The sequence below is a fragment of the Rhineura floridana genome, chromosome 2, assembly GCF_030035675.1.
Source record: "Rhineura floridana isolate rRhiFlo1 chromosome 2, rRhiFlo1.hap2, whole genome shotgun sequence".
Taxonomy (NCBI): Eukaryota; Metazoa; Chordata; class Lepidosauria; order Squamata; family Rhineuridae; genus Rhineura; species Rhineura floridana.
This window is the reverse complement of record NC_084481.1, coordinates 79,529,778-79,551,932: the sequence shown is the minus strand read 5'-3', so window position 1 is coordinate 79,551,932 and position 22,155 is coordinate 79,529,778. Positions and strand designations below refer to the sequence as shown.

General features: G+C 44.5%; 1 protein-coding gene across 8 annotated transcripts in view; it reads left to right on the top strand.

Moving 5' to 3' along the window:
* The window catches only part of KALRN (kalirin RhoGEF kinase), an 872,788-nt gene that overhangs the window by 587,518 nt on the left and 263,115 nt on the right, over window positions 1–22,155 (top strand). For all 8 annotated transcript variants that reach the window (XM_061609058.1, XM_061609049.1, XM_061609051.1 and 5 more), the window contains 2 exons: window positions 6,469–6,664; window positions 11,145–11,311. In XM_061609058.1, the coding sequence (XP_061465042.1) occupies window positions 6,469–6,664; window positions 11,145–11,311 (363 nt within the window). The remainder of the gene's footprint in view (window positions 1–6,468; window positions 6,665–11,144; window positions 11,312–22,155) is intronic.

Below are 22,155 nucleotides of genomic sequence, written 5' to 3'. Positions count from 1 at the left end.
TAATGAGATAGGACCACAATATCTGAAAAAACGCCTTCTCCAATACAAATGTGCCCAGTTGTTAGATTTTAATTGGTGGCCCAGATCTGGATTATTCTCATCTTTTGAGGTGGGCTGGGTGGCTACAAGACAGGAGCTTTCAGTATTTCAGTATCATGCAAAAACTTTGATTTTCCTGGGATTTTGATTATTTTCCTACCACTGATCTGCTGTTTTTATCATTTTATTGTATGTTAGGTTTGTTTAAAAAGTGATTTTAATCACCTCCTACGCAATTTTAGATTTAACAGTAGGTAGAAATATTATTTAAATAAATAACTTAAAACACAGGCATTTCAAGCTATTTTCATTGCCTTTTTTCTTTCTTTGAAGCTCATGTGCTTTCAGACAAGATAGAAATATCCTAAGGAAGCACCATTTGCTAGATAGTGCTGGAGGACATTCCTCAGTAGGGATGACTCCTCCTACTGGTCGTGACAGGCAGGGTCTCTAAGCTTCTTTGTAGCCTCTCCTGTGGGAGGAGTCGTCCCTCTCTCCAGACCGGCCCTGCCTGCGGTCAGTGAAGGTCTAGAGTTAATCTCTTCTCTCTATTAGAGCTTCTTTCTTTCGCTTTCAGATTCTTCCTCTTAGCGTTTTTTCTTATGCTAATTTTCTCCTCTCCTTAGTTGGTTTTATTCCTCCCTGCCTGTTTCCTTCTCCTTCCGTACCTTCACTCCGTGGGGCTGGGGTTTGTGAGGCTAGGCTGAACCCGGCTGGGTTCACAGGCGTCGGAAAGGAGGCCGAAGAAGGGCGGAGCGCGGCTAGCTGCAGCATACCAGCAGAGCAGCAGCCGCCCAGACGGGAGTCTGTCGCCTCGCTCCGCGGAGCCGCGTTTCTGCAACCCTCGCGTTCAGCGGGGTCGCGGCTCCTGGCTCCCCCCCCCACTTCACCAAAGGCTTGCCTCGTCATGGGAGAACGTCTCAGCAGGGGGTTGAGCGGCGCCTGCTAACACGGCTCGCCTGTAAAGTAATTCCCGCGCTTTTCCCTCAGTGTCAGGGAGTCAAGGCCGCCATATTATGGCCTCACCCGCTTCCTCTCCGCCTTCCCGCCAAGAGCCCTGCCACGTGGGGGAGGCAAGGGACCTAGAGGACTCACAGCAATCAGTCTTCTCTCCGTCCCAGAGTGTAGACAGTGGGGGGATGAATCTCCTAGATGAAGGTATGGATGTTTTTCCCCCCCACTCTGTTTCCCAAATTTATGACCTGGGTTAAAGAGCTCATTGCTTCTGAAGTCAGTGGCTCTCTCTCACACGCACGTAAAAGTAAGAAGCGCAAACATTTGAGGAAACGTCCCCACAGGGGAAAGCGGAGGCGCTTATCCTCCTCCACAGGCTCCAGCAGGGAGGACAGGCATGACAGCTCATCTTTAAGAGACAGCCACTCCAGGTCCTCTTCCCTTTCCAATCAAGACATGAGGCGGGGGGCTCGCCCCCACCCTCCTACATTTTACACAGTGAGCCAGCTAAGGATGCACCCAGGGGTGACAAGGAGCACCCGGGTCATAGCGCATTGGGGGGGTAGCAAGGCGTTCCTCCCCACAGACTCATGCAGGTCCCTCATCCTCAATGGTTCGGGATCGGCAGGCACAGTCGCCCAGGCAGGCTCCTGTGCCACAGGTGGTACTATCAGATTCTGAAGAACTACTTGAGCAGGACAGGGAAGAGGGGGAGCTTTCGGGTGAGGAAATAGAAGTCACCCAGATGCAACCCAGACTCTTTGCTCCAGAGGTTTTTCAGCCGCTCCTTTCCAAGGCCCGCAGAGTGCTACAACTGCCAGAGGCTGAGGCGGGAGGCGATGCACCCGCTCAGTCAGCCTCGGCAGGTGCAAAAAAGGCCTTCCCCTCCATGGACACTAAGCAGGTTTCAGTTCCCTTTCCCCAGGCGTTTGATGACATGTGGGATGCTGAATGGTCATCACCATGCAAACCAAAGCCACCTGCCAAGTGGGCAAAGAAACATTACGTCTTTGCCGACAGGATCATGGCAAGACTGTGTTTTCCCACAGTGGACCCGCCTATTGCTGCTCTTGCTAGCTCTGCAGTGATCCCAACAGAAGGGGAGGGGGGGCCTAAGGACCAGTGCGACAAGCGAGTCAAAGGGGCTCTTCGCAGGAGCTTTGAGGCAGATGCAGTCGGCTTCAGAGCCGCAGCCACTTCCTCAGTTTTCTCCAGAGCGGTTTTTATGTGGGCTGAAGAGTTTGGGGCATGGGACGATGTCCCAAAATTTGTAAAGGATGGGTTAAAGAAAATGGCGTACGCCTCGGCCCTGTCAGCCGACGCATCCATGGATGCCCTACAGTTTGCAGCGCGCTCTATGGCTGCCTCCACTGTGGCATGGCGTAACATTTGGCTCAGGCAGTGGGCTGTGGACTCAGAGTCACAGACCCGCCTCACTGCCCTACCTTTTTCAGGTTCTAAGCTGTTTGGGGAGCCTCTAGAGGCCCACCTGGTGGAAACTAGGGACAAAAAGAAAGCACTCCCTATGGCCAGAAGAGAGGAATGGAAGGGCAGGCAGAACCAGTTTTTTTGTTCCTCAAAACAGCTCTCTAGATTTCGCAGTCAGCCTCCCAACAGGCTTCGCTGGGGCAGACAAAACAAAGGGGGTGGACACGCTTCCTCCACTAAACCGGGAGGCACCCCATTCTCCTCAGGGAGGAACCAGAAGGGAGTCTAAAAGGGCTTCTCCTCCTGACTGGGGGTTGCCAGAGGCCTCTTGCGGAGTGGGAGCAAGGCTTCTAGAGTTTGCCCCCCGCTGGAGAGTCATCACCTCAGACAAATGGGTGCTGGACACGGTGTCCATGGGATATGCCAAAGAGTTTCTCCGCATTCCACACGACCGGTTTCGACCCACCCCAAGGTGTCGAAGGCCGGAGAAGCACCTGTGCTACCTGGAAGCTATTCAGCACCTGCTGAACATCCGGGCAATAGAGCCAGTAGTTCCCTCAGAGAGGAAATCAGGGGTATATTCAAAATGGAAACCCTTCGCTCCATGACTGCAGCCCTAAGAAAAGGAGATTGGCTGACCTCTGTGGACCTCTCCGAGGCGTATCTACACATTCCAATCTGCAGACAACACAGGCGCTTTCTCCGGTTTTCATACGACAACAGACACTTCCAGTACAGGGCCTTGCCGTTTGGCCTTTCCTCAGCACCAAGGGTTTTCACCAAGGTACTGGGGGTTCTGGTGGCACATCTCAGGACAATGGGGATATGCGTGCATCCCTATCTGGACGACATCTTGGTGAGAGCACCATCCTGGGACCAGTCACACACAGGTACCCATCTCACTGTATCATGGCTCCAAGGGCTGGGCTTCATAGTGAACTTGGAGCAAAGCATGCTGACCCCATCCCAAACTATTCCGCTCTTGGGGGTGATCCTGGACATGCAACTTTTCCGCATGAGGCTCACCGAAGATAGGGTTTTGAGACTTCAGCTGTTGCTTCAGGAAGCAGTTGCTGCACCAGCATTGGACCTGATGAGGCTAGCTCGGCTTTTGGGGTCCATGGTGTCGGCATACGACCTAGTTCAGTGGGCCCAGTTTCACTCAAGAGCTCTACAACAGATCCTTCTGCCCTACCAGGAGGCAATTCTCCTATGACACAGACACTCGGTCTCCGTGCCTCCAACAGTACGGACAGAGCTCCGGTGGTGGCTGGAACCTCAGAGGTTGGCCCACGGAGTCAGCCTGGAAGATCCTCCACGCATAATCATGACCTCAGATGCGAGCTTGTATGGATGGGGGGCTCACCTGGACCACAATGTAGCCCTGGGGACATGGTCTGCAATGGAGGCGGGGCTCAATATAAATATACTGGAGTTACGGGCCATCAGACTGGGGCTACAGGTCTTCGCCCCAGAGATCAAGGGGAAGCATCTCCTCATACGCACCGACAACTCATTGGTGAAATCTTATGTCCACAGACAAGGGGGCATGAGATCGAAGGGCCTAATGCCCGAGGCAGAGCGCCTGTTCAAATGGACGTAGAGGCATCTTGCCTCTCTGAAGGCCAAACACCTGACGGGCACAAACAACTTTGTAGCCGACTGGCTCAGCAGGACAGCCATCAAGGAGGCAGAATGGCAACTGAACCCAGAAGTTTTCCAACAGGTGGTGCACAGGTGGGGAGAACCAGTAGTGGATCTCTTTGCCACACCTGCAAACACACAGCTAGACAGGTTCTTCACAAGAAATCCGTGTCACCAGGCTCAGGGCACAAACGCACTAGTCACACCGTGGCCACAAGGCCTCCTGTACGCCTTTCCTCCGTTTGGGCTGATACAACGCACGATCCAGCGGGTTTGGACATTGAAGGCGGAATTTATTATAGTGACACCCCATTGGCCTCGACGTCCCTGGTTTCTGGACCTACTGAACATGTCAGTCAAGACACCCTGGCAGGTACCCTCTCGAACGGATCTTCTGATTCAGGGACCAGTCTGCCATCCTCGACCAGAGCTGTTCCGGCTAACAGCTTGGAGACTGAGCGGTTGTGGTTGAGCGGTAAGGACTTTAAGGGGAAAGAGCTCGACACGCTACTGGCCTCGCGTAGACAGTCCACAAACCGGGTTTACTTGTCCACGTGGAAGGTTTTCTTGTCCTGGTGCTCTGCAAATACAGTGGAACCTTGGTCTCGAGACATCAGGGGTCCCCTAGGGTTCCTCCAGTCGGGCCTAGATAAGGGTCTGAGCGCGGCCACAATCAAGAGACAAGCTGCAGCTCTCAGTAGCATTTTGTTATGCCTGGGGGGGCCCCCGCTTTCCTCCAACCCATTCCCTAAATGTTTTTTTTAAGAGGGGTGACGCTGGTTTCCCCATCAATGATTCACAGGTTTCCAAACTGGAACCTTACCTGGGTGTTGACGGCATTGACAGGACCGCCATTTGAACCGATGGCTACCTGCTCTCTGAACCTCTTGACATTCAAAACAGTTTTTCTGGTTTCCATTACATCAGCACGCAGAGTTTCCGAGTTGGGGGCATTATCTTTGGACCCTCAACTGTACGTGTTCCACCAGGACAAGGTGGTCCTCCGACCAGACCCGGCATTCCTACAAAATCAATTCTGTTTTCCATAGGTCACAGGAAGTGGTTCTCCATTCTGCCCCGCTCCCTCCTGTGCCCAGGAATGTAGGTGGCACTCACTTGTTGTGAGGAGGGCTCTTCGTTTCTACCTGGATCGTACCTTAGAGTTCAGGAGGTCTGAGGCCCTCTTTGTGGCCTTCTCTGGGAAATCAAAGGGGTGTAAGGTAACAACCTACTCTATCTCACGCTGGCTCAGAGCGGCTATAGCACATGCATATGAAGCTCTGGGTAGGGAACCTCCATTGGGTATCACAGCACACTCAATTAGGGGGGCAGCGGCTTCAGCAGCATTTGGGGGGGTTCCCCATAATGGATATCTGTAGCGCGGCTACATGGGCTTCTCCACACACTTTTATCAGGCACTATAAAATGGACTCATTCTCATCAGCCGATGCTGCATTTGGCAGGAAGGTGCTCCAGAAGGTGTTGCCTCCTAGCTAGAGGAATCCCACCCGGAGTCCTAGTACACTGCTCTGTCATATCCCTACTGAGGAATGTCCTCCAGCACTATCTAGCAAAAATGGAAATTTTACTCACCGTGAATTTCTATTTGTAGATAGTGCTGGAGGACATTCCACCCACCTCTCATTCCTCTGCTTCAACCTTCTGGAGCGGGAGGGGGAGTGGGGGAGTTGAGGCTTCTGCCAGCGCCTTACATTTGCACACATTGTTTAGTATTGTGTGTTTCCCTTCATGTGTGACCTGTCTTCCAGCACGTTGGTTCCGTGTTGGTCTGTCGCTTTTCTTCAGCTTCTCCTGGTATAGGCTTCCACTCTAGGGACGTCTGGGAAGATGTGGATATGGGGCCTGAGGAGGGTTCCTGGCTCTGTCAGTTCAGTCTGGAGAGAGGGACGACTCCTCCCACAGGAGAGGCTACAAAGAAGCTTAGAGACCCTGCCTGTCACGACCAGTAGGAGGAGTCATCCCTACTGAGGAATGTCCTCCAGCACTATCTACAAATAGAAATTCACGGTGAGTAAAATTTCCATTTTTATTCTCATAAGCAACTAATTTGTATGATTTTATGATGTGTGAAAATACAGAATTTGGGCAATTCCTTGAATTACGCACAACTTCCAGTCCCAGGTGATCTTACCTCTAAGATTCTACTATGATAACCATTATATCACTTTACTTTATGCACTATCATAAACATTATATATCTTTATTTTATGCACTTCTGTAATAAATGTCTTGCTTCCAAATACGATCATATCTCATATAATGAAATTTGCTGGGCTCTGTAATTACAGAAAAGGACAAAGCAATTTTAGATTATCTTTCTCAGTAACCAGGTTTTTGATGATTTCAAATGCTTATTGTATATTGTGTGTTTTTACTTTGAAGGTGACAGCTGAGTTAGATGCCTGGAATGAGGACTTGCTGAGGCAAATGAATGATTTCAATACTGAGGACCTGACTCTGGCAGAGCAGCGTCTGCAGAGGCACACAGAGCGGAAGCTGGCTATGAACAACATGACTTTTGAGGTCATCCAGCAAGGGCAAGATTTGCACCAATACATCATGGAAGTCCAAGCTTCAGGTAAGTGGGGCAGCATCTTTATTTTCATTTCTAGCCACATTAAGACTCCTTAAGACTCAGGTTAGCATGCTTTCACATAATATAAGAGATAATATAAAGAAAGTAAAATAACAAGGAAAAATTAAATGAGGTTAAACAAATGAAGAAAAGAGACATACTAACTTCAAAGCCTTGCCCTATTTGAGTACACATAAACACTGATGCTAGAGTAGAGATTGGGTGAGAAAATAGTTTCTGCTGTTCCATGAAGGACTTGCCTGCCCAGTTTTCCTGTGATTTGTGCCTGGGAATAATGCAGAGAGCGTCTACTATTCATGCTTCAGCCCAGTTAGTTCCTTCTAAATTACACTGGAGGTAAGGACAAGTTCCTCCATATTTAGGAAATCTTTTTCACTTACAACTTATCTACAGCTTGGAGTGGTAGCAGAGGCAATATAAAGCATAGCCATCTTGGGAGATCTGGTCTTGTAAACTTGCTGCACTGAAAACCATACAGAAGTGAAATGACTAGCTAGTTCTCTTTCTTGGCACAAACAAAACAACTTCTTCATTAAAATAAGATAGAATGGCACTTGAATTTTACATTCACAGCCTGGTAATCTATCCTCTCCTTTGGGAGGAAGGTTCTTTCTAAATGCCAGACATTGCACACATTTGTTATAATTAGGCTGCATATAGTGTTGTGTCCTCAGGACTTTTCCTGCATTTAGTATGCTTCACTACACTGCTTTGATCTGACTGCATTCACAGTTTCCAATCACACACATGGCTGGTGTATTTCTGATTGCGATAACTCATCAGTGGTAATCAGTAAAGGGCCTAGGATATCAAAGGGCAGCTGGCTTCCCTGTGATGAATGATTTGCCCTTTTTGTCTTGTCACATGTCATACAGTTTTAAACTACATTGCTGGCATACACAATGACAGAACTGGGACTTCTCAAAATGCTGGTATTTATTAAGAGAACTATTTTTCTGTTCTTTTGAATTTTTGGTTTTGGAAAAATAGCCATTCATGAATATTTTTGCTGGGTAGATTGGTTTTCTTAAATCACAAGGAAATTTAACTGGATTTGAATGCAGATCCTTTCTAGATACCGTTACTCAACAAAATTATTGTGTGTTTGAATTTCCCCCCATGATAAAAGTGAGAAGAAATCTTAGAATGACCCAAGCCTGTTTCCTAGAATCCCTGCTTTAGGAGACAAAAGACATAACTTGAGATTAGTCAACAGTGCTGCAGTACACAGGTCCAATTCGAAGCACTGTCCTTTTTAATTTACTCGTAACTTCTTAGGGAAGAGACTCTGACAGCCATATGGCGCACTCTGGAATATGAAAGTTGGCTGAGTTATGTTCTTCATTGGAGCAATACCCTCTGCAATCCACAGAATATTCCAGGTGTTGCAGACCATTTTGCTAACCATGATGCCTGCTACCTTGCCTTTCTGCTTCATAGTGATCTTGTTGCCCTACCACCTTGTAACTTCTTGCCTCTATACTTTCTGCCTATTCCTTGTCACCTCTTCCACTTGGATTAATTTACAAGGCTCTGTCTAATACCCATGAAGTCTCATCCTGTTTGGAACTTGATAAAACTTTTATGAGTGGTAAAGCAGTTTAGAATATGTTTATTCAATGTTATTTTCTCAATTTACTGAGGTTGTCTGACAGTTTGTATTTATTTTCCAATGGGTATGATAACAAACCTTTCCTGCACAAGTGAACAAGCAGAAAGGTTGTGTGTTTTGACTTGCTTCTTTAGTAAAAAAAATAGAGATGAAATAGTCCCCTTGCCCTTGATGAACTAGAGGATCCATGAGTTACGGCTCTTATTTTGGGTTACAAAGTATCTTCTTGGGATGTGTAAATAAATCTGATATGATAGTTGATATGGGAGACCTAAATTAACAGACTTGTAATATACCTCAAACTGCTGATAATTGTAAATAGACAGGCAAGGAAAGGGGGACCAAGTTAGTCATGTGTGTTTGCTTTTTGCTTTTTTGTTCATGATTTAATATTATTGTTCCAGTGCCTGGAAACTGTGAAGTTCCAGTACAGAGCAACTGATGTTTTACATAAATTTTTGAATGAGTAAGACATGCGCACAAAAATAATTTATTTGAATTTTTGAAATAATGCAACAATTCGTATCTAAGGATAAAATACCTGCAGTGCACAGGGTAGCTGACTCAATACAAAAACCACTGTCTGCTTTTTTTATGGCCATTTACTTGGAGACCTGGGTCCTAAGATAGTTATAGAAAACGTTTGAGAGCATACGGTGGGCAAGATATACCTCCTTTAGACCAAACTGAGACTCTGGTTCTTAGCATTGAATAAACCACACAGCTGTACAAGTGCATGAAGGTTCACACTGAACCCAAAAGCTTAAGTTCAGAACATCAAAAACAGGACATTCAAACACCTTTTCTTATTTTTATTTTGCCTTCTTTTCTCTTCTGTTATGTAGTATGAAAGACTGGTATAGTTTTGATCTGCCAAAATCAATAGGATTGTTACTATGAACTTCAGTAACTCTTTGCTCTCTCTTTCATAAAATCAATGATGTGCAGGAGACAGAAAGGGCTTTTTTCTTGACTTTCATTTAACAAGTAATCCGTATTTTCTAGCTAAACACTACATCTGAGCAAGGCTGGGAGAGATTATACAGCCACAAGAGTGGCTGTATACTATAGCCAGCGTGGATTTATCACATTCCACAATGTTAAATTGAAAATACCCCCATGCCATTCTGATGCTTCCCATAAGCTCATTTCAAAACCTTACAAAACTTACAGTCCTGAACTCAGAAATGCTTGCTTAACAGCGATACACAAAACAGTCAGAGAGAATTGAGAGTCCAAAGTCAAAAAAGAGAAAAAACCCCAGAGCCCTTTTGGAGTTTTTTCTGCCAGAGTTCTCATAATCTGTTGAAATTCATTAAAAATCAGCCATATTCACAGAGTACCTGTAATCCTAATACTGACCTTGCCCCATACTCTGACCTTCATCTTTTGCAGTTTAAAAGTTAAAAAAAATGCCTGGCGGATTTTTAATTAATTTAAGAACTTTTGGCTGGAAGCCTATTACAACGCGGGGCATGCTCAGTAAGAACCAACTGTCAGTGTTCTAAAAGCCTCACAGCTGCTGGGCTTGGCTAATCAGGGGGGCCACACCCACACCAGACTTGATTTCACTTGAGACAGTCATGGCTTCCCTCAAAGAATCCTGGGAAGTGTAATTTTAGTGAAGTTTCCTATAGGAAATCATTTTCTTTTGCTTTTATTTCTATGAATATGTGAAGTACAGCAACACTTTGAAAAATTTACACGAAAAAAAACTCCAGACATAATTGTGGAATAATGGCACTGACTTCTGCAGAATAGTCTGCAGTGAACCTCAGAAGTGTCTCAATTTGCACAAGATAAAACAGTGGGAGGTGAAATATATTCTAGCAAAATTCTAGGCGTGCTCTATGTTTTTTATTGATCGTGAACACCTTGCCTTAAATAAAGTGGTTTAAACATAGCAGGCTGAAAACATGCATCCTCTTTTTTCCAACAGCTAGAGTCATTGCTTAAGTAGCATCATATTGTAATCAGTCTGATTTTACATCAAACTGCAGTTTCACATTCAACTGTTAATGCACCCAAAACAGAAATAGAACATGACGTCTAATTTGAAACACAAAAGGCTGTCTTCACCATCATATGACATTGACCAATAAAAAGACTTTGAAATTAATAAAAATAAAATTGACACAGATTTCTAAGCTGAATAATGAGGGAAATAAAATTTTCTGGTTTAGATTCTCTGTAGAAACGTTAGTAACATAGGGAAGAAGCAAAGTAAGAAGAACACCAACAAACATACAAAGATATAATTCTCCATCTTTGGAGATGGCAGGTGTTGCCACCACTCACCATATGCTCAGAGGCACATGTTACCAAATTCTTCCAAGCTACACAGGAAGTGGATTGGACTGTGAAAGACCAACCCAAATGGTGTTAGCATTTTGACAAATTTGTAGGGCAGTACAATATCTCAGAGAGGAGGTCAGGTCTCCTGCTCCCCTGGTGCATTCACTATAGGTGCCCAATTTCCCTGCTTTTTAAAGTTTGATAGAAATATCTGTGGGCTATAGGTATGTTCTTAAGCTGCAAGGTTTTTTGCCTATTAGTGAATTATTCATTGGCCATGGGTAAGACAGGCTGAAACTGGAAAGAATAACATTTTTGTAGCTTTATAACATATTTCTTATATGGATACCAGCTGTAGAAAAGCTAGACTTTAGCAGCTAGCAGACTGATTTTTCAGTCCTTCACCAAGCACCCATAAATGTGAATGGATTCATCTGCAATAAATTAGCAACAGAAAAAATCAGGTATGGTGACAGGTGACAGAATTTTTCAAAGTTGTCACCTTTTTCCTTTGTATGCCCACTGTTCCATCTGAGGACATTTATTTCTTTACAGGCATTGAACTGATCTGTGAAAAGGACATCGATCTAGCAACTCAAGTGCAAGAACTGCTGGAATTTCTTCATGAGAAGCAGCATGAGCTGGAGCTCAATGCGGATCAGACACACAAGCGGCTGGAGCAGTGCCTTCAGCTCCGGCACTTGCAGGCAGAGGTCAAGCAGGTCAGGGATTTTCACCATTGTCATTGGTTTGTTTTTGTGTTGGCTTAAATGTTTCTAGAATATATGCTTTGCTGCTACACATGGAGGGTGTTAAACTGAATGTCTGCATTGTGGAAAATCTGCCAGGCACTGCATTTTAATTGATTTCTGTAACTGAACTTGATATGATCACAGGTCTCAGAACATACGAAAGAACAAGAGTACCTTTAATATTAATATTTCTGCTCACATTCCAAAGTTTGACCAAAGATTCTAAAGCAGAATGCATATACACTTTGCACATGCTCTGGAAAAGCAATGAGCACATGCTCTGGAAAAGCAATGAGTTAGTGAAGGGAACTGAAACCATTCCATAAAGTACTGTAGAATATTTGTCTTGATATATGTATTCAGGGCTCAAAGTGAGCATTAGGAGCTTGCTCTGGTTTAATTACACCACATTTAAATGCATATAAGTTATTTAATATCTTCCAAATGGAGTCTTTTTATCACTTTTGAGTTTTTCATTAAATTGGCTGTATACTATAGCCAGCGTGGATTTTGCACATTCCGCAATGTTAAATTGAAAATACCCCCATGCCATTCTGATGCTTCCCGTAAGCTCATTTCAAAACAAAACCTTACAGAACTTATAGTCCTGAACTCAGAAACACTTGCTTAACAACCCTCTGAATTTTCATGGCGATTTACAAAACAGAGAGAATTGAGAGTTCAAAGTCTAAAAAAAAGGGGGGGGGAACCCAGAGCCCTTTTGGACTTTTTTCTGTCAGAGTTCTCATAATCTGTTGAAATTAATTAAATATCAGCCATGTTCACAGAGTACCTGTAATCCTATTACTGACCTTGCCCCATACTCTGACTTTCATCTTCTGCAGTTTGAAAGTTAAAAAAATGCCTGGCTGATTTTTAATTAATTTAAGAAATTTTGACTGGAACTCTATGATAATGTTGGGCATGCTCAGTAAGAACCAACTGTCAGTGTTCTAAAAGCCAGACTCACAGCTGCGTGGGTTGCCTAATCAGGGAGCCACACCTACACCACACTTTGATTTCACTTGAGACAGTCATGGCTTCCCCCAAAGAATCCTGGGAAGTGAAGGGTGCTGAGAGAAGACTCGTATTCCACTGAGCTCCAGTGGCCAGAGTGGTTTAACAGTCAGTCACTCTGATTGAAGGTCTGTGAGGGGAACAGGGCATCTCCTAGCAACTCTCAGCACCCTTCACTAACTACACTTCCCAGGATTCTTTGAGAGAAGCCATGACTGTCCAAAATGAAATAAAGGCCTGATGTGGATGTGGCCAGGGACAGCTTTGGTTTACATTTGGGTGGGACTCTCCCTATGCTCAGAGGCACATGTTACCAAATTCTTCCAAGCTACACAGGAAGTGGATTGGACTGTGAAAGACCAACCCAAATGGTGTTAGCATTTTGACAAATGTGTAGGGCAGTCCAATATCTCAGAGAGGAGTTCAGGTCTCCTGCTCCCCTGGTGCATTCACTATAGCTGCCCAATTTCCCTGCTTTTTAAAGTTTGATAGAATTATCTGTGGGCTATAGGTATGTTCTTAAGCTGCAAGGTTTTTTGCCTATTAGTGAATTAGTTACTAGGAAAAGATGATAATCACATAATCCTCTAAGCAAGATATGATACTAGCATTACCTTTCTTTCAAACCACATCCCTCTGAACATTGCAGTTCTAACAACGCATTAATGTAAATACTGCTACATCATTGAATATGATGTTACAGTGCAATAATACTGATGATGTAAGCTGAAATGTAGAAATTGGGATGGCATGGAGTTCTGATGTAGAAAAATATTAGAGCTGCTTTTTAAAAGTTTTAGACAATTTAATGGAGGAAAGATCTGTCAGTAACTTGTGGACAAAGTAGCTGAATATTAAACCTCCATGTTTAGAAGCAATATACTCTGGTAATCAGATGATGAGGATAATGAATAAGGAATGTCTATTTCTAGATGCTCTGATTATGAGCTTCCCAGAGACATCTGACTGCTTTTGGAAATGAGATGATCTGAAACAGTAAAGCAGTTTCTTTCAAATCAAGATAGAGCTAGAACCCTAGGAACCAGAGAAAGGGAACCAACATGAAGCAAAAAGTAAACTGTTTGCACTCTTTTAGCAATTGTATTTAGTATCTTTGTCTTCACATATTTAAAAAACTTGAATTGGCAGCTTCCACATATATTTTACTTGAAGAAGCCTTCTTTATTTTAAAAGCATGTTCCTTTTTCTATAGGAACTCCATTGGAAAGTAATATCCAGATCTGTAGATATGCCATGCATTGTCCTGTTTATTTTATTTATTTATTTATTTATTGCATTACTATCCTGCCCTTACTCTCAAAAGGAGCCCACGGCGGCACATTAAAAACATTTTAAAACATCTCAAAAACAAAACATCTTTAAAACATCTTAAAAATAAAGCATCTTTAAAACATTTTTTTAAATATACTTAAAACAACTTAAAAAGCAATTTCAACACAGACACAGATTGGGATACAGTCTCTACTTAAAAGGCTTGTTGAAAGAGGAAGTTCTTCAGTAGATGCCAAAAAGATCACAGAGATGGTACCTGTCTAATATTTAAGGGGAAATAATTCCAAAGGGTTGGTGCCACAACACTAAAAGTCCACTTCCTATGTTGTATGGAATGGACCTCCTGATTAGATGGTGTCTGCAGGAGGCCCTCACCTGCAGAGCATAGTGATTGACTGAGTATATAAGACGATTTTTCAGGTATCCTGGTCCCAAGCTGTATAGGGCTTTGTACACTAAAAGCAACACCTTGAACTTGGCCTGTCAGCTAATGGAAGATGTAAGCATGAACTTTGATAACTAATACAGAAAGTGACATTCTGAAAAACTCAGATTTAGTTTACAAAAACAGGTTTCTAATCCTCTTTTTGTGTAGAACAAATTAAATCATGTAGTAGACAGTATCACAGGTAAAAGCTCAAATATCAGAAGGGGTCTTGAATTGGATCAGGGCATTGGTCTTTAGTGTTGTTCATGTTCCTCTTCTGTCCAGCTTTCCATCAGTTGTGTTCTGAACAGAGTGAAATTTCTCCTTACTCATTCAACAGCTTGAGATGGTGATAAGACTGACTGAAGCCCTGCCTGCTTGGAAAATGAATTCTGAACCACCTCAATCCCTCTTAATGCTTATATAAACCAGCCTTAAATTCATCACTATGAATGAACGTTAAATTCCTCACTAGATGAGCCTTCTTTCCCACTTTGCATACTTTCTTCCTTATTGTCACTCTGAGGAGAAATATTTGGGGGTGCTGAGTCATGCTTAATCACTTATGCTTGCATTGTAAGGACACCTTCCGGATTTGTTGCATACAGTTCTGAGAATTCTTACAAAATATTCAAGACCATTTTCTTGTTTTTGTAGCATAGACATGGTTTGATCAAGATGCATTGTCCTGTTCTGCCTAGAATATGTTCTCTTTCTTTTGTGAGCAAAAGCTGCCCTAGTGGAACAAGAATTCAGAAAGTACTTTCAGTGGGGAAAGTGTTAAAGGAGCACAGTTGCTGTGAAATTGCAAATGTTCACCCAAATGTTAGTCACAGTACGGTAGCATTCTCTGATACATAGATCTGGAACATTTTGTTACCGGATTAAAAAAAGATTGTTGAGAACTAGATGCTTAGTGAGAAGTTGGAAGAAGTCAAGCTGCTGAGTATTTTTTTAAATTAGTTTCTTTATTTGCATTCACTGATGGCCTAGGCAACATTGTCATAAAACATTGTCATAAAAAATATTTTAGGTTTGTTTCTGGAAATACCTACATTTACCCGCTGGCGTAATTGATTGTATTTTGTCATGAGCAACCTTGAGTTCTTCATATTGAAGCTGAAAGATGGTCTATAAATACTTTAAAAATGACTGTGTGTAATTCATACTGGTTGCTTGTGTGATCCAACTGATGTAGCAGATTTGAAGTATCAATAACGTTTGTTGGATCTATTGATCCATGAAGAGTTCAGCAGCCATAAAGTGGCCATGAGGTTGCTTCATCATTTGTGGCCGAGGGTTGAAATAATACATAGATACAGTAAACTGGGTTGAACAAAGGGCCACTTATTAAACTATAACCAAAAACTAACCTGCAGTGGAAAACATAGGTGCGGGAACTGTCTATAAGCAAGGATTGGAGTACAGCTGTCAGGTGACCAGCCCCTGCTGGGATAAGTGTAAGCCATTTTGCTTACCCCTTACCCCCACCACACCTGTAGGTGAGCAGGGGGGCCTTCCCATGTCACTGCTCCCCAGGGCCCTACAACTCTGAGTGGATGAGGTATGTAGGTCCCAGAAGCAGTCTGTATCCTGTCCTCGGGCTGTAAAGCCCTCCCTGGCAGGCCTCTGGAACCACCAATCACTTCCAAAGGTGCACTTCCAAAGGTGCACTGTCCTTACCTATTTCTCTTCCTGCACCTAGCCACACAAGTGACCAGACAGTTTAAACCCAACTCAGGGAATTAACCTTAACCTTGTTGAATTAGCCAAATTAGCCAAAATCACCTATGAAACACAACGCCCCCTAACCCGATTCCATCCAACTGCTACAGTGTAAATAGGCAAAAAACCTGTCCGCCAACCAGGGTGGGCAGGACAAAAATTCCTGTTCGGCCCCGAAGTGACCATGAACACACTGTAGTAATGGGAGGGCGCGGTGGACATTGCATGCCAAGAGGAGGACTGGGAGGGCAGCCCAGGCTTAAACAGTCCTGCTGCCACCACACCCACCTATTATATTATTATTATTATTATTTATTAAACTTATATACCGCCTGACTAGCAATAGCTCTCTGGGCGGTGAACATAGGAAATACAATAAATGACACGCACAGCAGGCAATGGCTGCACTCTCATACCATGGCGACCGGGGCTTCAACCCCAGCTGCAAATATGCACTACCCATCCAGGCTTTGCTCAGGCGGGCGGAGCGTGGCTTGCGGCCGAGGGTTGAAATAATACATAGATACAGTAAACTGGGTTGAACAAAGAGCCACTTTATTAAACTATAACCAAAAACTAACCTGCAGTGGAAAACATAGGTGCGGGAACTGTCTATCAGCAAGCATTAGAGTACAGCTCTCAGGCGACCAGCCCCTGAGGGGACAAGTGTAAGCCATTTTGCCCACTGCCGAGAACCACATCTCGCAGACACCTCTGCAGGTCCCCTAGAAGGATGTTGTTCTCTGTATCAGTCAGGTGAACCCCATCTGCCCTGTAAAGTTCAGCCCTCGTGTGCCGTATATCTGGATGATGCAAAGCCTGCCCCCCATGTGTAAAAAGGGCCAGCCAAAGCTGCCGGTTGACCTTCTTGTGTGCCCTATCAATCCCTTTCGGATCCCCAAAGGAACACCAAACCCTATGAGGGAGTATATCCGACCATGTCAGCCAAACCAGAGGCCAACATTGCCTCACCAACTGCATGTCCTCACATGCTTGTAAACTAAGGTCCTTGCCCTTAAGTAAACCGAGGTCATTCCCACCTAAATGAATGACCACCACGTGCGGAACCGTCTGCAACAAACCATGCTGGAACAGCGTGGGTAGGAGCCCATCACAGCACATCCCTCGCCAGCCTAGCCATTGCACCGTGGTTCACTGACCGAGGCCCAGCGCACACCAAAATGTGACTTTGCAGCCCTATGGCCCACCCAGAAGACCATGCTATGGCCGCAGATTAGAATGCGCATCCGCTGCGTCCCCTTCCAGCAACTTGCCAAAACAAAAATCACAATGGTCAATCCACAGGCCCTCTAGCCCCTTCCAAGGGTCAAATGTAACCTTTATATGCCCTCGATTTCCATCTTCCAATGGACTGTATGCATGTTGCCGAAGCTCCAATGCTAGCTTCCATAGAAGCAGCCCCAATTCTGAACAAGTGGGTCCCAAACCTCGCAGGGTCCAACCCCAAATGCTGCAGCGCTAGTTTGGTAAGGGCCCCAAACTGAAACTTAGTGAGGGGGGACTCCCCCTCATGAATAAACAAATATCCTGGCTCTGTGCCCCTCACCTCCAGAAAGCAGTGTAACACCCTTGCTAGGCAGATGTCTGGCACTGGGGACGATGCCAGCACTACCCTGCGCCCCTTATGCCCCTGGTCTGACTTAGACCATCGCAACTTAAGCATGGTATGACTCCCTTTCAAATGAACATCCAACCAGAGGAGGGTGCATAGAAACGAGTCCAGCTTGGACCCAGCCACCACTTCACCAATCCTGGATTCCCCCCCCCAAAAATAACGTGAGGGCCGATGCGTAAAACAGCTGGACCTCATAGTGGGAAGAACAGATACTGCCCCACCATCCTAAAAGCCCCACTAGCAAATTAGGCAAAAAGGGGTGACGGGAATCAGGGGCAGCTGGGCACTCCCTTGCCTAGCTCGCCAGCATACGACGGACCTGGAAACCATCTGAATGATCCTCAAAAACCCCTGCCTTGGCTACAAAGGAAAGTCCCACCAGCTTACCTCTCAGAATCCTGACAGAAAGGCCCCTCCTCCGGCCTTCCACCAGGAATTCCAGCAGGTGATCCACAGGGATAGGCCACCTCTGTACATGCCCCAGACAGACTTAAGGCTCCAGGCCATGAAAGCAATCCACTGACAGGTATATGGTATCCTAAAACCATATGCAAAACCCTGCAACAAAAACTGACCACCCCCTTTAACCGGGTAGCCCACCAACAAAGCCCACAGTACCTCCAGTTTAATTAGGGAGGGACCCTTTTCCTTGAGCAGCGCCCAGAGGGGGCTGCTTCCTACCTCCCTGCATGTCCCTGCCCCCCGCTCTAAAGGATCTGCCCCGAGGGCAATTGGTGCAGGAGTACGATCCACCACAGATGGAGCACTTGTGCTGGAAATGACAGGGATTACGGGTGCAGACCCCCCTGGAGCTGAACCCCCAGCAGAGCAGCCTGTGTTGAACCCCTTGTCCCGCTTTAGAGTGGGGAACGTAGTTGCCGACTGCCCGCTCAGCAAATGTCCACTATCTTTCCATTATCACAACCAGAGCCCAAGCAGCCACCATGAACTGCAGCTATAACTTGGGCTCCTTCCTGTCCCACGGCAAAGCTTTATCAAAAGCCACCCATATCCAAAAGACTTCGTCGTACGATAGCCATGCAAGGCCTGAAAACTCAGAATAGCCCCTGTAAATTATATCAAGATAGCAAATCAGTAGCGGACCCCTCCACGGCTGCTTCTGCAATACAACCCCTGCATAAATCAGATAGGCTGGCAGCCAGTTGGCCCATGCCCTGTCCACCTTCCTACACCTAGGTCTATCCTGGTCCCGGTCCTCACCTTTTTCCTTGTCCTTCTTAGGAGGCTCTTGGTACAATAGGGAAAACAAGTCCACATACTCCCCCCCGCAAAATTTCCTTTGTGGCAGGGAGCAGGTGGAAGCCGAGCGGCGCTGACATTTCCCCAAAGGGAATAGCATCCTCAGCAATAGTCCCCAACGGATCCTCAGCAACCTCCTTGGCTGGCTGTTCCGGCATCTTAGGAGGCACCACCAGCTCCGCAAGCTGGCTCACACTCTCCACTGAGTCAGCCTCAGCTGCCAGACTTGGCACAGACTGCTGCCATACCTGGTCACAAGCTGCCATGATCAGAACTTGCTGGTTCTGACCAGAAACTCCAACCCCCAAACCAGCCCTAGCTGCTGGGCTTGGTCCCACTCCACCAGGCTGGGCAGCCGGCCATCTCTGGCCTTGAGCCCAAGGCCCCCATGGTGGCATTCCCCAACCAGGTCACCCAGGCCATTGAGCCTGCATGGCTGACTCACCTCCCACAGTTGCTGCTGATGAAACCTCAGCCAACTGGCATGAAAACTCTAAAATCTCAGCTACTACTTATAAAAAGTGGATTTTAAGGCAACAGAATATGGGGGTGGGGGAAGCTCAAAACTATGTGAATGTGATCCATCAACACATTTTAAAAAATCAAAGAAACTGTAGACAGTTTCCAGTAATCAGCCAAAGGGGCTCCTCTGTAATGTCCACTCTTTGTGGTTCCTCCCAAGGGCCCTATCACCAGTTAGGAGTGCTGCAACATTTCTTAACCTCAGACAAAATTTCTTAAATCAATTGCCATATTCTTTTTATGCTTCAAATGCTTAGTCCTGAAAATATTTGTAGGATCTAAACTTCAATATGCCTCTCCTTGCTGCAAGTGGAGACCATTGTCAAAACTGCCCCTGATGCATCATTACTATAACAATCAGCATACTGGCAGCTAAGAGAATGGGGGGCAGAGGGATAGAAACACATCCTTGCAATTGGCAACTAGTTACATTATTTTAATACTGGAGTAATATGATCAAAGGAATTTCAGATCATGGAAAACTATGGAATGTTTTAAAAGCAATGGGGGTGTCACAGCATCTGATTGTCCTGATGTGCAACCTATACTCTGGACAAGAGGCTACTGTAAGGACAGAATATGGAGAAACCGATTAGTTCCCAATCGGAAAGGGTGTGAAATAGGGGTGTATTTTATCACCCTATTTGTTTAATCTATATTCAGAACATATCATACGGAAAGCGAGATTGGACCAAGATGAAGGAGGTGTGAAAATTGGAGGGAGAAATATCAATAAGTTAAGATATGCAGACAATACCATACTACTAGCAGAAATGGAAATGGACTGCCTTCAAGTCGATTCCGATTTATGGGCGACCCTATGAATAGGGTTTTCATGGTAAGCAGTATTCAGAGGTGGTTTAGCATTGCCTTCCTCTCACTACTAGCAGAAACCAGTAATAATTTGAAACGAATGCTGATGAAAGTTAAAGAGGAAAGCACAAAAGCAGGACTACAGCTGAAAGTCAAGAAGACTAAAGTAATGACAACACAAGATTTATGTAACTTTAAAGTTGACAACGAGGACATTGAACTTGTCAAGGATTGTCAATACCTTGGCATAGTCATTACCAAAATGGAGACAATAGTCAAGAAATTAGAAGAAGGCTAGGACTGGGGAGGGCAGCTATGAGAGAACTAGAAAAGGTCCTCAAATGCAAAGATGTATCACTGAACACTAAAGTCAGGGTCATTCAGACAATGGTATTCCGGATCTCTATGTATGGATGTGAAAGTTTCACAGTGAAAAAAGTGGATAAGAGAAAAATCAGCTCGTTTGAAATGTGGTGTTGGAGGAGTGCTTTGCTCATACCATGGACCGTGAAAAAGACAAATAATTCGGTGTTAGAGCAAATTAAACCAGAACTATAATTGAAAGCTAAAATGATGAAACTGTGGACACATAATGAGAAGACATAATTCACTAGAAAAGACAATAATGCTGGGAAAAAACAGAAAAAGAGGAAGGCCAAACAAGAGATGATTCCATAAACGGAGCCACAGACCTGAACTTACAAGATCTGACCAGGATGGTTTATAACAAATGCTATTGGAGGTCACTGATTCATAGGGTCGCTATAAGTTGTAATCAGCTTGAAGGCACATAACAATAAAATATGATCAATATAATACAATCACCTGTTGAAAATAGTATTTTCACAGTTTAAACTACATTGAAGCTCCTAATCAAAGGCAGTTCCACACAGAGCATATTACAGTAGTCATAAGGCCCTTATGAAAAATCTGTGGTACTTGGTTGTATCTAAAACCCATTCTGAACCTTTCCTTTTCTGATTTTAACTCTTATTTTTGGTTGGGAACTCTTTATATAACTATATATATATATGATCTATTCATTTTAATGGAATTATTGTTTGCTAGATAGGGCTGGAAGACATTCTCTGATAGGGATGTCTCCTCCTACTGATCTTGACAGGCTGGATCTTCAAATCCTTTTGCCTCCTCTCCAGAGGGAGGAGTCGCCCTGCCCTCCAGACTAACCCTGCCTGCAGTCTGTGAAGGTTGGGTCTTTTTTGCTGTTGCTCAAATCCTTTGTATTTTTTGCCTTTTTTGAGTTATTCTTTCTTCATTTTGAACAGCATTACAACACTAAAGAACTAGTCATTCTATTTCTATGTATGCTCCCACCATGTACATACTTCTCCTTTACAGTAATCTAAACCCAAAGTATGCATGGATTTAAGAGTGAACTTTCAAACTATTTTTAAAAAGATGTTAACTCATTAGAATTCGTTTCACATTATTGGGAAGCCTTCCTCACTCGGAAGTTTTTCAACAAGCCCATGGAGAGAACTCATTTTATTTGTTCAGCTGAATACTTTAAAAGTCAATTGATCATTAACCTGTGAATTATTGCAGCTATAGCTGTCCCTGGAAGGAGCTGGATTTGAATATATCACTGCCCTGTCATAAAGTGGCTGGATGTGGCTTCCTGTGCAATGCGTCATAATCAAAATCACTTAGTAAAATTAGAATCTATATTGATTTTGGCTTGTTGTTCATTTCCAGTCCAGATTCAAACTGGCTTCTCTTTCACTTTAGAGCATATGAGACGATGGATGGTCTCAAACCCATTACCAAATTGCCCTTGCTCTTAGGGAGAGAAAGAGTGGGCTGCCATCAGCCAATTTCTGGTGCTACCTCTACTTAACTTTTGCTGATGCAATAGAAAGCCTGGGGTGCTCTAGAATGCTTACATATGGTTACATTTTAACATAATGGTGCTTCGAAATGGTTGAAATTGTGTGTGGGGTTTTCTCCCCTCTCCATTAGGAAAGGTTTCTGTTTTCAATTGTACATGCCGTAGGCTTGAACGTCAAGGGCATCAGTTTAAATTTGTAATCACTGGAGACAAGGATATGTAATATGTATAGGGGCCTACCACGCCTACTCTCACTGTAGAATACATAATAA